Source organism: Amia ocellicauda, chromosome 12 (assembly GCF_036373705.1).
Source record: "Amia ocellicauda isolate fAmiCal2 chromosome 12, fAmiCal2.hap1, whole genome shotgun sequence".
Lineage (NCBI taxonomy): Eukaryota > Metazoa > Chordata > Actinopteri > Amiiformes > Amiidae > Amia > Amia ocellicauda.
The window spans coordinates 3,574,649-3,593,231 of NC_089861.1; the positions used below are offsets into that span (position 1 = coordinate 3,574,649).

General features: G+C 42.4%; 1 protein-coding gene across 4 annotated transcripts; it reads right to left on the reverse strand.

Annotated features, from left to right (window-relative positions):
* Positions 1-1,048: 1,048 nt before the first annotated feature.
* On the reverse strand, positions 1,049-14,221 carry g3bp2a (G3BP stress granule assembly factor 2a). 4 transcript variants are annotated; one of them, XM_066718103.1, is made up of 14 exons: positions 14,005-14,221; positions 11,994-12,112; positions 11,439-11,520; positions 10,557-10,730; positions 10,320-10,410; positions 10,080-10,185; positions 9,340-9,402; positions 8,552-8,732; positions 7,815-7,916; positions 7,234-7,336; positions 6,133-6,192; positions 5,854-5,982; positions 5,490-5,608; positions 1,049-4,787 (listed from the first exon to the last, which is right to left on the reverse strand). In XM_066718103.1, exons 2-14 carry the CDS (start codon positions 12,086-12,088, stop codon positions 4,503-4,505), a joined length of 1,590 nt encoding a protein of 529 aa, XP_066574200.1. In that variant the 5' UTR covers positions 12,089-12,112; positions 14,005-14,221; the 3' UTR covers positions 1,049-4,502. The 4 variants fall into 4 exon arrangements, with proteins under 4 accessions (XP_066574200.1, XP_066574199.1, XP_066574201.1 ...); XM_066718102.1 differs by having other exon boundaries at positions 13,989-14,221; XM_066718104.1 differs by having other exon boundaries at positions 14,127-14,218.
* Positions 14,222-18,583: the final 4,362 nt, after the last annotated feature.

Here is an 18,583-nt window from a genome sequence, read left to right on the forward strand (position 1 = left end):
CAGGACTTTTTTTTTTTCTCTGCGCTAAGCGTGCAGTACTTACCAACTGACTTGTAATTTTATGAACATATACAGTGCCAGACTGTATTTCATTGAACTATAGTTAAATACAGTGCAAATCCTTTTTAAAATGTGACCCAAGGGCAGACACGTCCACAGATAGACCCCATGGGGGGCTTGAGTCCCTGCCCTTTTTCACTGCTCCCCCAAAATGTCTGTGCACAGCCCTGGCCAAGGGGCAAAGAACATGCTCCATGAATTGCTCTGCTTGGCACAGGTGAAAACAAATGTAGATGAGAAACCAAATGATGCCACAGTAATCCTTTAGCACCATCTGCTGCCAAGGGACTAAAATGGGCTTTGCTAAACGCATGCACAAAAACTTGATTGCTAGTGTCTGAACAGCAGTAGAAACTGTTGAGACTTTGCTAGGAGGCTATTTTAATTTGGTACAGATTTACATTCACTCCATGCAAGGATGACCTGCAAGTCCTCTAGGTAAATCAACCACTGGCTATGAAGTATGGGTTGAAATTAAAAACATTAATTCCAGTTTCTGTTGGTGAAACCTCGAAACTGAAATAAATACACACACACACACACATACATAAAGCATCTTCTCACCAAAATGACATGTCTGAAGGAAGTAGTGTATTTACGATGGATATGAAGATGGTGAGTGGAGAAGGTTTTCTTGTGGTTTTATTTTCTACTCCAACCCAGCCCAGGAGTTCTCCTCAGGCCAGTGCACATCTCGTCTAGATTTCTAGCTTCCCAGCACCCTTTTGCATGGAAATATTTTGGATTCATCTGAGCAAGTGTCTTTGGCGATACCATGAAGATGCTTAGAAATGCAAATCCAATTCAGAACATTGTATCTAATTAAATAAATATTTGCACACAAAGGCTGGGAAATGAAGACCTCACAAACCCCCATGCAAATTTCAGACAAACCCTAAACTTTCCACTTTACCACAATCCCATTCAATGGCTCAATTCCGCCACTTTGTGAAGACGGTGCAGGAAAAACTGCCTTTCAAGACAAGAGCACAGTTCTGAATGATGCAGACATCAGTAGTTTATTGTATGTTAAGTCCAACACATTCAATATGGAAAACTAAAAAAAACAAAACAAAACAAAAAAACTCTCCACCTGCAACACGTTTTCTACTAGCAAAAAAGATGCTTTAACACAGAGATGTAAAATGGCAAACCCTTGTCTACCAAAACTGCTAAAGCCAAGAGGGTAAATCAAATTGCACTGAAAATTAAACAAGGACTGGAATGATACACATTTTGCGCTTGCTTCCCGCTTTCCAACAAACCATCTACTGCCTTTTTTCGAAAACGTTTACAGCCTATGCTTCAGGAGGTTGTTCCCTTCAAAAGAGTAAAAAAAAGTTTAAAGTGGGTGAAGAACAAAAGAAAATCCACAGTAAAGTGAAAACAAAAAATCTAATATTTAGATTAGTCTCGTAAACTTTTAATTCAAATACTCATATCCTGAAACTAACCAGAAAGCATGATGGCTCCTCAGCATGTTTTATCATTATATAAAATTTGAATTGAATCTTCCCCCTCCAAACATCCAATTCGGGAATCCCAGGGTAGTTACTATAGGATTTGACCAAATTGCTGAGCAAGCACCAGAGCCCCAATATTGCAGTAGTTGGCTGATCCAGAAATGCAAAGCTTTCATCGCTCTATGAACTGGGCAGGCCCAGAAAAGTATGAACTTACACTTAAATCGTGCTCAGGGTGACTTTCAATTGTGGGGAAGGTGGAGGGGAAAAATAAAATAAAATAAAATAATAATAATTAAAAAAAAAAAAAAAAAAAATACCCTTCCTTGCCTAATGACAAATTCAAGTACATTAACATCTAGGCGACCACAGTAACAAATTTAATGAGGAAAGAAAGGTTTATAAAACAAGTAAAAGGAAACCATGTGACCCAAAAATGTTGGAAATGGTGCAAGACTACCTTCAACCACGGAAGACCTCAAGAGTCACTCTCAGAAAGACGCTACTTCAAAATCTCCCCATACAGTTAGTTAGAAGACCACTAAATCAGCAAACAGCTAAGTTCTGTGTAAACAAAGACCGATTTGTGCATTTTTCTTTCAGGTACCCCCCCCACTACCATCACCACCCCTCTTTGCAACCTGTTGAGGTCTTCCATCATAAAGCAGCAGCTTTTTGAAGATACTTCGGATCCTACTGGCAGACCACTAGAAGGACTTTTCACGCGCCTCTTGCCTTGAAACAAGAGGAGCACACTGAATATCAGTATTAAAACATGGGAGGAGGAGGAGGCGGAAAGGAAAGTGCAAGTGTTTGGGGAGGGGTACGACGGGAAGGGATAAGCACAAAAGGCCACATGACTTTCTGTAAAACTGTACAGAGAACTACAAAAAACTGCTGCCAAACAGGCATTCGAACATTAAAAATCGACGGCGAACATCTAGAGCTTTGAAAGGGGTTTTCTGTCGAGTTCAGGAACGACCACTGCTGAACCGAGCAGGCGATGAACTGCCGGAATGGGCCTCCCCTCGGACTCGGACAGGGTCGCAAATACAGTGTTAGAGAGACTCGGTCAGAGATGCAAGGGCGTTTGATACAGTCTTTTTCTGCAGTTGTGTGAATTGTATTAGAACTGGTCATTTTAAGATTTTTGTTTAATTTCATCCATGGCCCCCTCCTTCCCTCCTTCCCTCCCTCTCCCTTCCCCTCCTGGATCAATGAGGCAGCGATCGGACCTTTTCCGTGCAGTCAAAACGTCAAGGCTTTTATAACAGTGCAATTGTCTTTTTGTTTGTCCGTTTCTCTCTCCTCTGCCCAACCAGTGCGAACGCGAGCGCCGAGACGTTCAGCCATCGCTCTCTGGCAGGGCCACGGCTTCAGAAACACTTCAAAAGGGAGGCATTTCAGACAACCCTTTTTTAAATGTGGTTTCTCTCTTCAAGTCACTTCTGTTTTCCAAACCAAAGATGCAGTATCCTTGCTTTAGTTGTAACAATACAGTCAAAAGGAATAATAGAGCTGAAAGTACATCTCAAACAAACTATAGCAATTTACAACTAAAACATCTATTAGGCACCTTATCTTGAGCTAGATGCTGTACTTTGTTTGTCTTTTTAACCCAGACACTAGAGAGACAAATGTATAAACCAACATACAAATAACTTGCACACCTTTCCTGGAACTCAAAAGAAGTTGACAAATGTATTTCGGCTGAACTCAATGTTTTCCATAAACCCCTTGGTCTCACAAGGATACTGCAACTTATTACAAGGAAAAATAAATGTATACAACTGCAGTCAATCATCTTTCGAACCAGTTTGTGCAAAATTGTGCACAATATCATCAGGCGAGACTGGAATGATGTAATAGAAGGCACCATCATGCTTTTAACTTTACCTAATAACAAAAAAAAATACAGTAAGTTATGATTTTAGCTGTACATTTATTTTATCATCCGCTACTTGGGTGAGAGAGTCAGCCATCCTTGTATTGCAGTTGGGCAGAAAGGAGGGGAAATTAAAAAATTAAAATAAAAATAAAAAGTGAACCACCAAACTCTCCTAGTGTTCAAGTTGTTATTTTGTGATCCTTTTTTCTTTTGAAGTCCAGGATTGATCTTTATTAATTCACAAAAAAAAAAAAAAACATGTATCCAGCAGTAATTGAAGCATAGTTAATTAAGGGTTAAAGATGCAAAAAGTATACTTGTCACTGTAAGCAGGAAGCAAGATTGCCATCCTGTGATCTCTCTAGCTAAAGAGCAGGAATCTGTAGGGTGACGGTCTCGTGCCTCCAAGCCACAGGTTTCAATGTAAAATTACAAGAGCACCCATTAGTGCATATGGATGAGTGCATAAATGCAAGTTTTGTTTAAAGCAAAAGTGTTTGTAAAGAATGAACAAAAAAAAAGGCAAGCTTTCCAATTGCACAAAATTTGCACCACATGTTTCCAACAGTAATGGGCAGAACACCATTTTACAAAATGTGCAGCAGAGGGATTCAAAGAGTGACCCTCCCCCCTTTCGAACATGAGGGATGTGTTTTTGCGTTTGTTTTAAATCTCTTTTCCAAAAGATGATGGGCTGTACTATTAAGTCGAGTCTTTTTCAGTCCCTTTCACATTGCAGATTTCTCAGTTTTCGTTTGTTGGTTCGTCCCCCCCCCGCCAGTTGGTTGGTTGGTTGGTTTGTTTTTCACTTCAATTATAAATGATTTATGAACTCCTGCAAAAACTGGACACGAACGTTTAGCTCAAAGTCGGTAAACTTAATGAGTTTGTCGCTTGTTGTTTTGTGTGTGTGTGTTTTTTTTTCCCCCACATCAAAGAAATGGTCGACAGGCTGTGTCACATTCCAAAGCCAAAAAAAAATATATTTAAAAAAAAAAAAAAGTATATATTTATATATGTAGATTTCGTTATCGAGAACGCAAAAGATGAAGAACGTGGTACTACTTCCAAACTGCAGGTGGGGGCGGACCTCAGCGCCGCTGTGTGCTGAAGCGACTCTCCCCTTGGCCAGCTCCTCTTCCGGACCCCAGGCCTGGTTTGGGGGCCATGGCGCCCCTTGGGGGAGGGCCCCTCCCATCCCGGTCGCGCATCATCACGTTGCTCCCCACGACGCTGCGGGGTCCCCCGGGGCCTCGGTCGTTGCGCCGCATGTCTCTGCGGTCATCACCACCGCCGCCCCTGCCCTCCCTCTCGCGGGCCGCCCGGGTCTTCTTCTCCTCCACATTGAGCCGCACCTCCCCGCGGAACATGATGGGCTGAGGAGAGGAGAGGACTACGTCAGGACAGCCGCTCGGAGCCAGACAACCAGCAGGGCTCTCCAGCGCGGGTCATGGAAGGCAGTCCGTTTAAAACAAGGTAAGTGATCCAATTCAGAATCTAATTTCTTCTATCTAGAAAATCCTATTGCTAAATGTAAGCCAACCAGCAATGTACTTTTCAAAAATACCACAGTTAACAGTAGACCCCATCACCAAATACAGGATTTCAAAACCTGCAGATTAAAAATATATATTGGCCACCTGGAGATCCAATGATGACATGGTTTTAAGGTTTATAGAGGTGAAGGTATGGTTTCCCAGGCATATTAAACACTAAAATAGACACAGTGGCATCAATGGATGAGACACCAGGATACAATCTTAATACAACCCCAGTTCTGAATATAAATGCCATCAGACAGCTCGCTTATTGTCCCTATAAACCCCAATAGAGTTAAACTAGACACATACTTTTAATATTGTGCACACAAAACTAAAATCTAGTTAAAAGCTAATATTATAATGAAGTACGAAGGGAATCCACCAGTGACAGTTTTGCAATATTTCATTTTGGGGTAAGAAAAAAAAACAAAACAAAACAGTGCATTACCCAGGGATGAAAACGTCCCCCACCTCTTCCTGATTCACACCCATGTGAATAAGGGGGTATAAAAACATGTCAATACTTGCCCCCCCTACCTTGGCACCCAGAATTCTCTGAACGGGATCAGAGTCATCAAAGACAACGAAGCCGAAGTTGGGCAGTTTCCCTCCCACTCCCTTGGTGTTGATCCGCAGCTCCACCACATTTCCAAAAGCTGTGGACGAGAAGGAGAGAGAGACACATTCACAACAAGATGTCCCATCAAATGGAACGTTCAAACACCAAAACCGGCTTTTAATGATTCTGCCGTCAACTTAAACTTTTTTTTGGTCCAGTTTTTGTCGGCTCTCTTTAAAATTAAAAATCAACATTTCCAAGATCTGCCCCATACGGGAAAGGGGCAAAAAATTAACAACCTCCTTGTAGCAACTGACAGGAGTCACCGGGCACTACACTTACTCATGAAGAAGTCTTTCAGTTCGCTCTCGTCAATGTCATGGGGGAGATTGCCAACGAAGAGCTGGTGACTGTCGGGGTAGCGCACGATCCTGCGGTTGTCCATCTCGCTTGGCTCGGAATCCCCTCTTGCTACAGATTACAAGACAAGTGTTCACAGTTAGTCCGGAGCCTCGTTTTTCTCCAGCGGTGGGATTTTATTCCAAAACAAGAGTTTCCAGACCGTGTCCCTCTAACTGCAAAGACAGACAAATGCTAGGGCAGGTCAAAGGTCACAATTACCTTTGTTAATGAAGCTGAAGTGAGGTTTTCCGGCTTGCGAGTCTGAAGACGCGACACCATCTAACAACGGATGACAGATAGATCATAGCAGTCATCAAGATTGCAAGAACTAAAAAACAGCGACAACACCACCTAGGTCTCAAACCCCCCCTCCCTCCGGTTTGGACCACAAACCATAAAAATTTACAATATTATTACAAGAAACCACCCTCCCACATAACATCAATGGGAAACCGCCGGTACAGGAAAGTTAAGGGTTAGGTTCACAGTTGGTGGAACACAGTACGGAAACTCTCATGCATCACGGGGTAGGACAGGAAGGCAGGAGAAACAGGTTTGCTCTAAACAGGCCCTCCGCCTAGTTCAGTTCGATTCAAGCACAGCAGCATGGGAACGACCAACAACCCAGACCACAGGCGTCCAAAGCAGAGACAAGCACAGTTCTGTGGAGGGCTTTAAGGAGCCCACTACAGCAGGAAGAGGACAACCACCTGGGAATTGGAAAGGTAGACCTCAATGTCTATTATTTTTATCATTAACAAAGGTACAAATTATACCTTTGATTTTTGACCGACACAAAAGGGGTTAGTCAGGAATTAACTCAGGAGAAGTAAAATACTGTTTATTTGGTATAGTATTTTACATTTTACATAAAAGAAAAACAATTAAATTTTTTAATACTTATGATTAAAATCATTAAAATATCAATCCTTAAAATCACTTAAAATTTTTAAAATCTTTGTGATTTTTAACAAACAACAATTAACTTCAAAATAAACGTGCCCAAAACAACAAAACAAACGTGATAAAAGCAAAAACTGCTCACCAACATAAAAGTCAAATACATTGAAAATAACTGAAAATGCATTGGACAAAATAAAGAAACAATTAAAAAGGTAAAAATAAAAAACAAACAAAAAAGGTCCAATGCATTTAAAATTAAATCCAAAACGGTCAATGTATTTGACAAAAGAATATAACAAAACTAAACCAAAAAACCCTAAACAATGTGGTTTAAAAGCAACTAAATCTTTAAAAACAATTAACTCAGGAGAAGACCGAGGGAACGAGAGAGAGAGAGAGATAGAGAGAGAGGCTTACCTGATCGTGGCCCTCGGGAGATGAAGCCAGGTCTGTCTCGGGTCCTCTGGTCACGGACTCGGGGCGGCTGCACCTGCGCCTCCTGTTTGGTCTCCAATCGGGGCTGCAAGGGCATGTGGGAAGCAACAGAAGTGAACAAAAACAAACGAACGCCTCATCACAAAGTTCACCCTAGCTGTCCAAACACTCATTTAAAACGATCTTGATAATTGTATGCAGCCTTAAGATCAAATACACTGTATGACTAGAAACTGCATCTAGTCATTCAAACCAGATGTCTATATCCCTCCCCAACAGATATTCGAAGAAGAAAAGACCTGCATAGTGAATTAAAGACTTGGCCAAGCACTCTCTTCCCATATAAGGTTATGTTTCTATGGTTGTACTTCACCTTGGATCTCACCAATCATCATTACAGAAACTACCCTCAAAAAATAGGATTGTCGTCCTTGTGTCAAAGTGCTGGAGGTCAGCTGTGCAAACTACACCATTGGGAAGAGCCAGTACAAGGCGCACACACAGGCATCACAGCAGAGGAGAGAGTAACAGACAGGAAAAGCCAGCGCATTCACAGACATTACCTGTGAGGCAGGTGCTTTAACAACATGAGGCGGGATTCCAGTGGAGGGGACTGAACCACTAGGAGGCAGGTTTTTACTGGTCACTGAGGCCCAGGAGAAAGCCTGCAGGGAAGGCAACAGACCTGCTCTACTAATCCACAAAAATCAACTCCCAGCAAGTACAACAGCATGCATTAGTGTCTGTTTTCCTAGGAGGTCGGTTTGTTTTTCACATGGTCTAAATCAGTACAGGAGGGGATCTATATCAGAGGGTTAACATTGCATCAGAAGTACAGATATGGAAGCAGATATTTGTAGTGAAGGGAGTAAAACCAGCCTCATTGATATAGATGTATATAGATAAAACATTTAGGAGAGAAGACCTCAGACCTCACTGATAATTAACACTGGAGATAACAGGTTTTACGCTAGATACAGATTCCACGTAGGTTTGGCTTTTTATTATAAAATCATCTTTGAAATTGGAGGAAAGGACACTGATCATTCAGTTTTAAAGATAGAGGGATAAACCTTCACATCTTAAAAAAAAAAACATCCTGCATTTTCCATCACACTTTCTTAAAGAAAGACAAGAGTTTTTGACGAGACTAGAGCGCCGCTAACTCCCTCTCTTTGGGCCGAAAGATCCTATAGATCACAATAATAATCTTAAACTCTGGAGAAACGGATTCTCTGCACTAACAGAACTGTGGACCAGCAGCCCGTAGCCGCTCGAGGGGAGGGAGTGCAAAACCGACCTTGGGGGCCTCCTGGGTGCTCGGGGAGGACTCCACCGGAGCGGGCGAGGGGGCTTTCTCCTCCAGCTCCTCCAGGACCTTCTCTTCCACGTCCAGCTTCAGCTCCTCACTCTTGGGCTCGGGTTCGGGCTCGGGCTCGGGCTGTGGTGCCGGCTCCTCCAAGGTCTCCTCCAAGCCATTGCTGTGGGCAAAGGGGAACGGGTGAGGAAAGACGCACTCGAGAAAACGATCTCCATGCAGACCCAAGCCCTGGCCGATAGGTCAAGACAGATAGGGTCTCTGGTACCAACACTATTCCTTTAGACTGCTGCTCAAGCCGTTCTGACTAAATCAATCAAACGAAGCATGTTTTACTCGGACAGATGTAAATCCAGTTTCCTCGCCCGTCCTCGCTATAATCAGGGGGTACAGGGCTCAAGCTGAGCAAGAAAATACAAAACAAAGCCAGGCCTGAAAACTGGTCGCAGGGAATTTACAATTAAGTAATGTGTTAAATAGTTTCCACATGACGTCCTGTCTGTGGCATCAAAATGTGACCCCTCCCGCCATGGTACACACCACTTTCAAAAGCATCCATAACTCTTAATTGGGCCACAGTCCAAAATGCTCACCATTAAGTCACTACTTCAAAACATCTCAAAATAACTGGCAACAGATATGGGCAAATGAAGCAGTCCCCGACTAGTTCCCAAAAATACTACAAGGCTACCATGATTATCATATATTAGTAGACACCCTTACACAGGGCGTTTAGGTGTCACAAGATCATTTTAAATCATTTCTCTTACTTTGTCACGTTCGCCCCCCAAAACGATTGAACAGGAATTGATGTTTTCCCAAAGGTTTGCTTTCTGGAAAGGAAATTTTAAGCCATTTCTTTAAAAGGAAAAACACTGCCCACTGCATGCATTTTGGACACCTGTTCACCACACTCTCTGATAAAGCCTTTGGTACTGTCAGGAAGAGCGTTTTGCCACGGTCTCAAGAATTCACATTTCTAGAAATCACGCTACGAATTGGGTTAAATCAGTTTGGCGATCAAGACCAGTTAAGCAAAGGTATTTAATATCATCTCTTTTATTAGACTCAGCTACTAAAGAAATCAAGCTGTCATTTTCGTACATCCGCGGAAGTGGGGGGTGTTTGTTGTTTTGGCATTCAACTGCATAAAACACAATTATAAACATCTATTCCCACAGAGATCCTAAGCAGAAATGACCCGCACAGTAAAATATAGAAACATTACAACTCTTCAAGACAAAATACAGTAAATACAGCTTGCATACGAGAGCAGAACACAAGAACACCTTACAGTACTGCCATCCCCAGTGCGCGCAAAGGCACAGAAATCAATACCACAGCAGCAGTCACAGTAAGAGGACTGAAAGTGCCGAGGATACACGGGCACAATCAGGAGCATGTCAGGTCAGTAGACTAATCCCTGAAGGACCTTAGGCAACACTCACTTGATCTTCAAATCAGGAGAGTCCAATCCTATTCCCACACCAGGCAGCCGGTATTAACTCACCTCACAGAATGCTGTTCGTAGTAGGTGGTGCTGCTGGGACTGTCCTGGACCGGCTCTGGAGACGGCTGGCGTTCTTCCTGCTCCTCCTCGACCTCCTCCTCAGATTCTGAAAGCAAGCAGCGGCAAAAGAAATTTGATAATGCTCACCCATTTGGAAATGCTGACACTAGAATGCATTTCGCACAAGAAAGTATTTTAAATCGGTGCGCTAGTTTGTACTTCAGGATCTCTCGGCCTTACCCTCGTCGAGCTCAGCCTCAGAATCTCCAAAAACCTCGTCTTCGTAACGGAAGATGTCATTGTGTACGTAGAACTTATTTGCTACAGAGCCCTGTTGAGAAAGAGGAAGACTACATCAGTGTTGGGCAGCCAAAGGTACTAAAACATGATGGTAAAGAAGTCGTGACTATAGAGGTCTTGTCATGACCTATGTAAGGTGAAACACTCAGAACCAGGGAGCACAGAAGACCAACCAACCTCGGGGGCAAGAACAAAGGTCTGCATGAACTTCCTCATCGGCTGCCCGTTGTTGGAGAGCTCGCCCATCACCTGCACCACCACCCCGTCGCTCAGGGTGGCGTGGGCATCCACATGGCGGATCTTGGTATGACATTCACTGAACTGTAGCGACATCACCTTCTTGTGGATCTCCTGCAAAACGGAGAGGGCATTATAAAGCGTCTTGGTCAATGCAATTTGGAACCCCCCCCCCCCCTTGTAGCATCTAACATATTCAACCCAAGTAACCTCCAGATATAAATTGGGGTTTTAGGCTTTGGAGATGCTAGTAATAGTCTCCAGGGATCACTCCTTACGATCCATCAAGTACAGACCACTGGGTACACTGGCACTACTTTTGAGAAAGAGGAAAGTCACAGTGAAATTAAGATTTTCTACTGAAAATGTGGCTAATGGCGCTGCTGTTCGGATATAAACAGATTATCTTTCCAAAGTAATCCAAGTTATAAAGTGTGCAGATTCTCCTCTTACGCATTTGTTCTGTGTTCCTTGAGGTTTACAAGGTTATAGCTTCTGCGTTTGAAGGGCTACGGCTTAGGGCTCAATAAATCACAGTCCCATCGATCAAACAAGGCACATCCTGCTGATTTACAATATTCCTACACCGAAATATTCTCGCTTACATGCATTTTGCAGGTTGTTTACTCATTAATTTCCATTTGTATACACCGGGAAACACAAAAATGTAAAATGCCAGGTGTCTGGTACAAAGTGAGTCTTTCAGGCTTCCACATTACTGTGGTAACGTCTGTGGGCAACAGTCAAATCATGCACCCAGATTATGGTCAGTCCTCAGAGAATACCTCTAACAGTATAGTCAACGGTTTAAAAAATACTTACAGCTTGGCCATACACTGCTTCTGCTGGTTTTCCATTGGCATCCAGTCCACCATGCACATAGGAGGAGTGTCTGCCATAGAACCTAAAGAAAAAAATAAAATCATGCAGCACGTGAGGATATTTTGCATTGCAAATTCCATCGCAAGGAGAACTCCACCCCCCCATCTTAGCTTCTGGGCTCTTCTAGCTTTTTGCTTTGGATATCGATTAAGGATTTGCCTGGCAGCATTTGGATTCTTTCAGATATTTGGAGATTGAGGCAGTGACTTTTACTTTTTTAAATAAATAAAATCAATAAATATTAGCGTGTCCTGTGCATGTTTTGCATTTAGGGAAAAGAAGCCAAAAATAAACTTCAAATAAAAATAACAATTATAGCTAGTACAATCCTTGTTTGTATAGATCTCAAAAGGGAAAAGGGGAGGAAAAATATAATGTCCCTTGCAAGGTTAGCCAAATCCTACTGCCCCACTGGCTAAGACACTGCCCTGGTGGCTACAGAGAATCGAACTGTCATGAGGCACGGGTTCAAATCACATCCATACTGTGGTTTACCTGTGCAGGAAGTCTGGTGCCTTGTTTAACAGTGTGTAATACTGCCTCACAAACTCCCGCCCTACGAGCAGGGGACTTGGCTTCTCCATCACCATTTCTTTGGTAAACAATTTGAAGTGCTGAAAGGCAAGCAAGAGGGAAATCAGGAACTGGATGCCTTTGTATAGATCACAAGCTCAACACATACAGAATTATTTACATGGCACTGGAACCCATGAACTAAAGATGCTACATATTAAACGTTCACTAATAGTTCTAACAAACCTGTGAAAGAAATGGGGAACAAGTTTCACTCAGCTTGTAGCAACTGCTAAGCAAAGAGCACACCCATTTTGCAGTGTGTCGGGAATACGTGCCTAAGAAAGTTATATTTTGGATAGTTCTAGAGAACCATGTGAGCTTTAGACTGAAATGGACTACTCTAGAATGCTGTCAATTTTTAAATCTTGTAAAAGAGTAGATGAGCTGTTTTCTGCAGAGCCTTTTTGGGCGGTCTGCTTTTAGGATGCTCCACATAGTACCTGCAGAACTAACCATGGAGCAAATTTGTTCTTAGTTGGGTTTTAGTAAAAGGGGAAACTTAACATTGTTTGTTTTTCACAATACTTTAGTGGGTGTTCATAGATCAGCAGGGTTAAGCACATACACAAGATGCCACGTTAGTTCAAAACAAAAAGACAAAATCGGACAATCAATGTTGGACACGGTCAATAAAATCAATCCGATTGAATACAGCATCACTTTATTCTTGCAACCGTGAACACTGTGTTTGACACACAATTTAACACTGTCCACTGTGTCAACCCAAACGAACCGTCTCGTTACGGATACGGAACCCTTCATTGGTCCCGATGCCTGCCACCCTTCAGACACGCACCCCTGGGAGCCACGCCGGAGCAGGTTAGCGCTCGTCTCGGCCGCAGCCCACTTCCTGCTGCCCTGCTAACACGGGCACAGCGCTGGCGCTACCCTGCAACTGCGCCATCACGCAAAACACACGCACACAGCTCCCAGATAACTGTAGCATGGATACGACACACCAGGCTTAACCCCACACCCCGAAGTGCATGCATCCCTTGTCACGCATCTCCGGGGCAGAGCCGGGGGGCCGGAGTCAGGACAGCGGAAGGCCTGCGAGATGTGCACGCCAGAATGGACCACACTGGCCATGCATACGCAGTTACCCCGTCTCGTCCACGCAAACGCAAGGTATGAGCAGCCCTCCATTATTGCAGCAGCTACAATATCCCTCACTCAGAGCGGGCCCTGCTCCTGTATTACGGTATGCGTGTGATCCTCAGCAACGCAAAGTGCATCCCACACATACAGCCCGCACGCCTGCTGCTCCGGGTGCAGCTCGGATGCCCCGCAACGGCCGTCAGTGCGAGGCGCTGGGAATATCCGGGTGCTTTGTTGCATTTCCTTGATCTGCAGGGCTGAGCGATAGTGAAACCGGCTGCGAGCTCATGGCGCTGGAGTGATGGCGTCGTTGTTTTTTTTTTTTTGCATTGTTTTTACACCTTAACAAGCCGGCGGTTGATTTTCTCTCTCCCTACGGAGCACCCGTCAAATGCCTACACCGCCGTCGCCCATCAAACGTGTCCCACCGAGGTGGACGCACACAAACCGGTTGCGGGATGTCACCTGGAAAATGTCACTCGATTAACAAACAGGCCCTTTCCCCCATTGCGTCGCAGTGCAAAACACACGTCCAGACTTGTACTTCACAGACGGTCCGCACAAACCAAACTCAGTATCAGCCACCGACGGATTTGCGTTTCCCAACCGAGACGCAATCGGGTTTGATTTATTTTGCGGAATAACCCCCAACTCGGGAGCGTCATACCTTTATGTATGGGCTGCATAAAAACAGCCGGCTTTACGTAAGCAGCCTGTAAATGCAGACAGACGATGTATTGCAACGTCAAAATAATCGCGAAACTGTACAAAAATAATAGTTGACCGAGAATTGTCGCAAAAGCGCGTCAAACTTACCTTTTTCGATACCTACCTAAATTAATACAGCGATCAACAGAGAATGGCGTTTTACACTAACAGTTGTGCCACTGTATACTGCGGTATCGTGCCGGTCTGGAAGATGATTGATTGATTAATTATTATATTTCCCCCCACCTTACACGAGGAGTCTGTGATCTCTGCTTTATCAGAGATTGAGATTTAAAGCGATAGATTCTATTTTATTGTCTAACCCCTGCGCTCAGGGGCAGGGAACCCCCGTCACACGCCGCCAGCCAATCACAGCCTGCGCTCAGGGGCAGGGAACGCACGTCACACGCCGCCAGCCAATCACAGCCTGCGCTCAGGGGCAGGGAACCCCCGTCACACGCCGCCAGCCAATCACAGCCTCCAACTGGACTCTATCTTTTGTGACGAAAAAATAAACAGTCCTTTCCCGCCCGCCTCCCGCGCTGTGCGGCCGGTTCACAGACGGCGACGCAACAAAGAAACTTTGCTACCCCTACCGCTGAATTTCTATTTCATTTTTATGATGCAATATAAATCCGCATGATTTGGATTTTTTGCACCATGTCGAAAATACAGAAAGCATAAACAGGGTTGTTATCTGATGACAGAGTGCTGATGCTCAGACCTGCATTGGGCATCTGAAAAGTCAGGATTAGAAAAGATGGAATATGGTCCAGGCAAGACAAATACATACATGTGGTACATTTGTAAAAACAATAATTAAACTTGATTATATGTATAAGCAAACGACATCCTCGTGGTCCTTTATACATAACACATAATTTGAATATTATACAGTTTTATTGAAAATATTTATATACCCATTTACTTGTTGTTTACAAGAACATAACATAAGCGCACTACAGTAAGTGTACTACATGCACATTCTCTTTCTTAGAATGCAGTATCCCTTAATCTGATAAGATTGTAATATTTTTTCCTTCATCATTGTCTCCCTATCTCTCGGTCCCCCTTGACTCTCTCTGCCCTTCTTCATCTACAAAGAAGTCTGGTGTCCTGTCTGGAATCTTTCCTTTCTTGCTCCCAGCACATTTCATCCTTTGCAGGTTGTTTCTGTGCTGGGAACAGGAGAGGAAGAGATGGAGAGGGACTCCTGTTCTACAGAACACCTCTGTCCGTTATGTAGTCTATTAATTTTCTTTACCACAGTAATCATCTCTATACCTGCATCTGTACAAAATATATCAAACATGTAACTACTACTACTACTACTATTAGTGTTGATCATATTGGTGAAGGCTACTCCAACTATTGACTCACATGTCTGCTACAGCCCTCTATCTTTTCTTGTCTGACTGTCAAAGCACTGACACACCTTGCTTTCTCTTTGGGCTATTTTGCTTATATTGAACTTTGACTGTTTATCTTGCAATTTGTAATCACCTGCAGTGCAAACAATAAAATAAATGTAAAGGTAAGTTTTTCTTTCTGTGTTTAAAGCCTTTGGTTCTGATAACTGTAACCCTTCTGTGTTTCCGTGAAAAGGGGAAGCAGCCATATAAATTACTAAGAAAACGAAGGAGAAGACAGACTTGCATTTGGGAAATCGGTATTACTTGGCAACTTGGCATACAGTTGTGTTGGGGAACAGATTAAACATTGCGAGGTGCAGTTCACTGGTCGACATAAAAAGCAGAATTCATCAAATGTGTTGAGATTGCATTGCTTTACATAGAAGTGTAGATTTGATGTGCACACCATAAACTACATGTTATCCTTTGTATTTATTTCCTTTTTCAACATACATTTTTCTCTCTTTGATTTATTTACCACTGTCACGGCTACCTTTGCTTGCTAAGCTACTGGTGCTAATACTAAGAAAATGCTACATATAAAATAATCAGACTGGATAGTAATACTTAATAGCATTCCTCAACTTGATTCCATCTTCACCTCACTCCCCTCCTTCCACACAACAAGACTTAACCCACCTCCCCCACCCATTCTCAGGGATACATTATGAACCAAATAACAGGTGGGGGTGAGGGAAGACAGATAAAGGTGTGAACCATTAAGATCATAAAGACCTGTAATTAGTTAACATGCAGAGTGTGTTAAGAAGACTGAAGAAGACACAGATGCTTGTTGTTAATGGAGTGGCAACATATAATGCATGTGAAATGAGCTTATCACTGCCTGTCACTCTCTAGTCTGATCGCTGTGGAGCAGACAGATGGGCCAGACAGCACAGGTGTCTGTAAACAGTAGAACGTGATGCTCCAGCCATGGGACTGAAATGTGTGCGAACCACATTAGATGTATACTGGGCACCCATTTGCACAGTCACATAGCAGTCTTGGTTCTAGGTTTTTAAATACAGGTGGTTGCTTGCAGATATGTAAAGTAGTGTCAGTTTAAAAACAGCAACAACAGAAAAATGATATGCTGTGCTGAAAGTTGTATCACAGACATATGTGAAAAAATAGTTCAAAGGGCACAACAGGGAAGAGTTCCTACAATCACATTAGTGCTTTTCTTTCCTGTCTCTTGTTCAGTACTTTCTACATATCGTTATGTTGTAGAACTGTAGAACTAGTGTTCACACCCTTCATTTGAAACAATGTTATTTGGTGAGTCACATAATTCAAGAAATACTGCCCATTAAAATCTACTTATCTATAGAGACTGCAGAGTTTACATGACCAATATGTATTTGAGGAATATTGATTAAATGAATTAATGACTGAATAACATTGTTGCAAAGGAAATGGTTGTGAATATTTCATTACGTGTGCCAGGAAAATCCTTAAAATTTAGAAAGACAAAAAGGACATTAACTGGTAATTTCACACCTCTATTAGCCTATTACTTTAGTATGAATAAATACACATAAAGACCCTGAAGCTGTACCTAAATGTAGGACGGTTGGGGATGTTGTGTCTGCAGACATTGGCAATAGCAGCATCATTCATGACTCAAAAAGAAGTGGAAATTCAATCAAAATAGTCGTGTGACAGTGCATTGACAGGAAATTGTGCAGGCATTATTAAGCCAAAGTGAAACTGCAGATAATTTCCATGTCATGTTTAAAGGATGACAAAGCGATAGTGAAGAAAGAGTCTATGAAAGTGATGGTTTCTGTTTGTCTAAGCTAAGGGATTTGCACGTATGGGGGAAGGGGTAGATGTGCCCCCAGGAGAAAAGACCATTCAGGATGTGGGTTGCATATAAAACAGCCGCAACCGAGACAAGAGAAGAAGAGTTTATAATCACAGCTCTTCGTTCTGTAAGATTGTAAGGCGAGAGTATTCAGCGCTGAACACAAGAGAGAATATATTTAAAGACACATGTTGTCTGCAGGATAGGAGAACCATTAATTTCTTTAATATTCAACATTGATATTGGAAAGTGATTTAAAAAAAAAAACTGATTCCTTAGCTGAAGACTAAACGTTTATTCTCTAGATTTTTTGTAAAATATCTGAATTGTGTGTTTCATTTGGAAAAAAATACTGTAAGCTTTGCTGCAAAACAACTTACTGGTCCCCTTGAATTATGTGACTCACATGAGGTGGATGTGATGAGTAGGCTATGCCTTATCTGTACTGTATACAATACAATAAATGTAGATGTAACAATAGTGAATGTGTGTTATGTATTATTTATTATCCTTTATGTATGTATGCATAGTCTTTATCACCATCATACACTCCATTTATACTTCTTCCACTTTTTTATTAATATTTTATTTCTTAAATTCATTTTGAAAAGCCTTTCCTATCAGTGCCAGCTCCTTTCAATTAGCCAAGTCGATTTTAATTTCCTTTTCTCTGGACAGGCTACAGCAGATTATGGAGAGCAATGTATAAATCATGTAAGAGAGCACATTCTGCTAGATAGTGGTGATGATGAAGTTAATTAAAAGAACAATTGAAAATGTGTTTCTGTATAGCTGTTTTGTGGAAACCAGGCAGTTTTACAATGGGTTGAATATCACTTTTGTCTACTGGTGATGCCATGCATATTTTGGGTGACTAACTTTTTTTTATCTGTTTGGTTAACCTTAGCATTTTGTTGTCTTGTTTTGCTGGCTGATTTTCAGATATATACTTGTACTTCACTGTATTTTTGCCAAGAAATAATAATAATAATAATAATAATAATAATAATAATAATAATAATAATAATATCTTCTGTTGAAGTCAGTTTCTCTCAGTTGTTTTGTTTGGGTAAAGTCTGCTTTCCCTTTGACTCTGGGTTGAGGCTGACTAAAAATAAAAGGCGCAAAATGTTTGCCAAAGTTATTTTTCTTCATTCAACAGGAATCAGAATATCTGCAATTATGAAAAATCTGTGAAGTGTAGTATACTTTATATTACGTTGTTACTTTAGTTAGTGTATTCATTGTACTTGTTTATCATAAAGGTTGACTTGGCTTTATGACCATCGACATCATTTCACAGCTTTTACTGTCTTACAACGGACTGAAAATATGGACGAATGAGTCCCATCGTGCCTGTATTGCAATGGCCTGAAATGGTGTTTCTGTCGAGACCCCAGCAGACCAGGCGCTGTCGCTTTAAAGCGCTCCGTCGCTCTTTGAGCAGCCACGTTGCGCCACGTCTCCGCGCCTGCGCAGCGCGC

Coding starts and splice junctions, on each gene's coding strand:
- g3bp2a (XM_066718103.1), bottom strand. CDS start 12,088: ATGGTGATGGAGAAGCCAAGTCCCCTGCTCGTAGGGCGGGAGTTTGTG. Junction 8,733..9,339: donor TGGGGGGCGAACGTGACAAA/GTAAGAGAAATG, acceptor CTTTGCCCACAG/CAATGGCTTGGAGGAGACCT. Junction 5,983..6,132: donor CTTCAGCTTCATTAACAAAG/GTAATTGTGACC, acceptor TGTAATCTGTAG/CAAGAGGGGATTCCGAGCCA.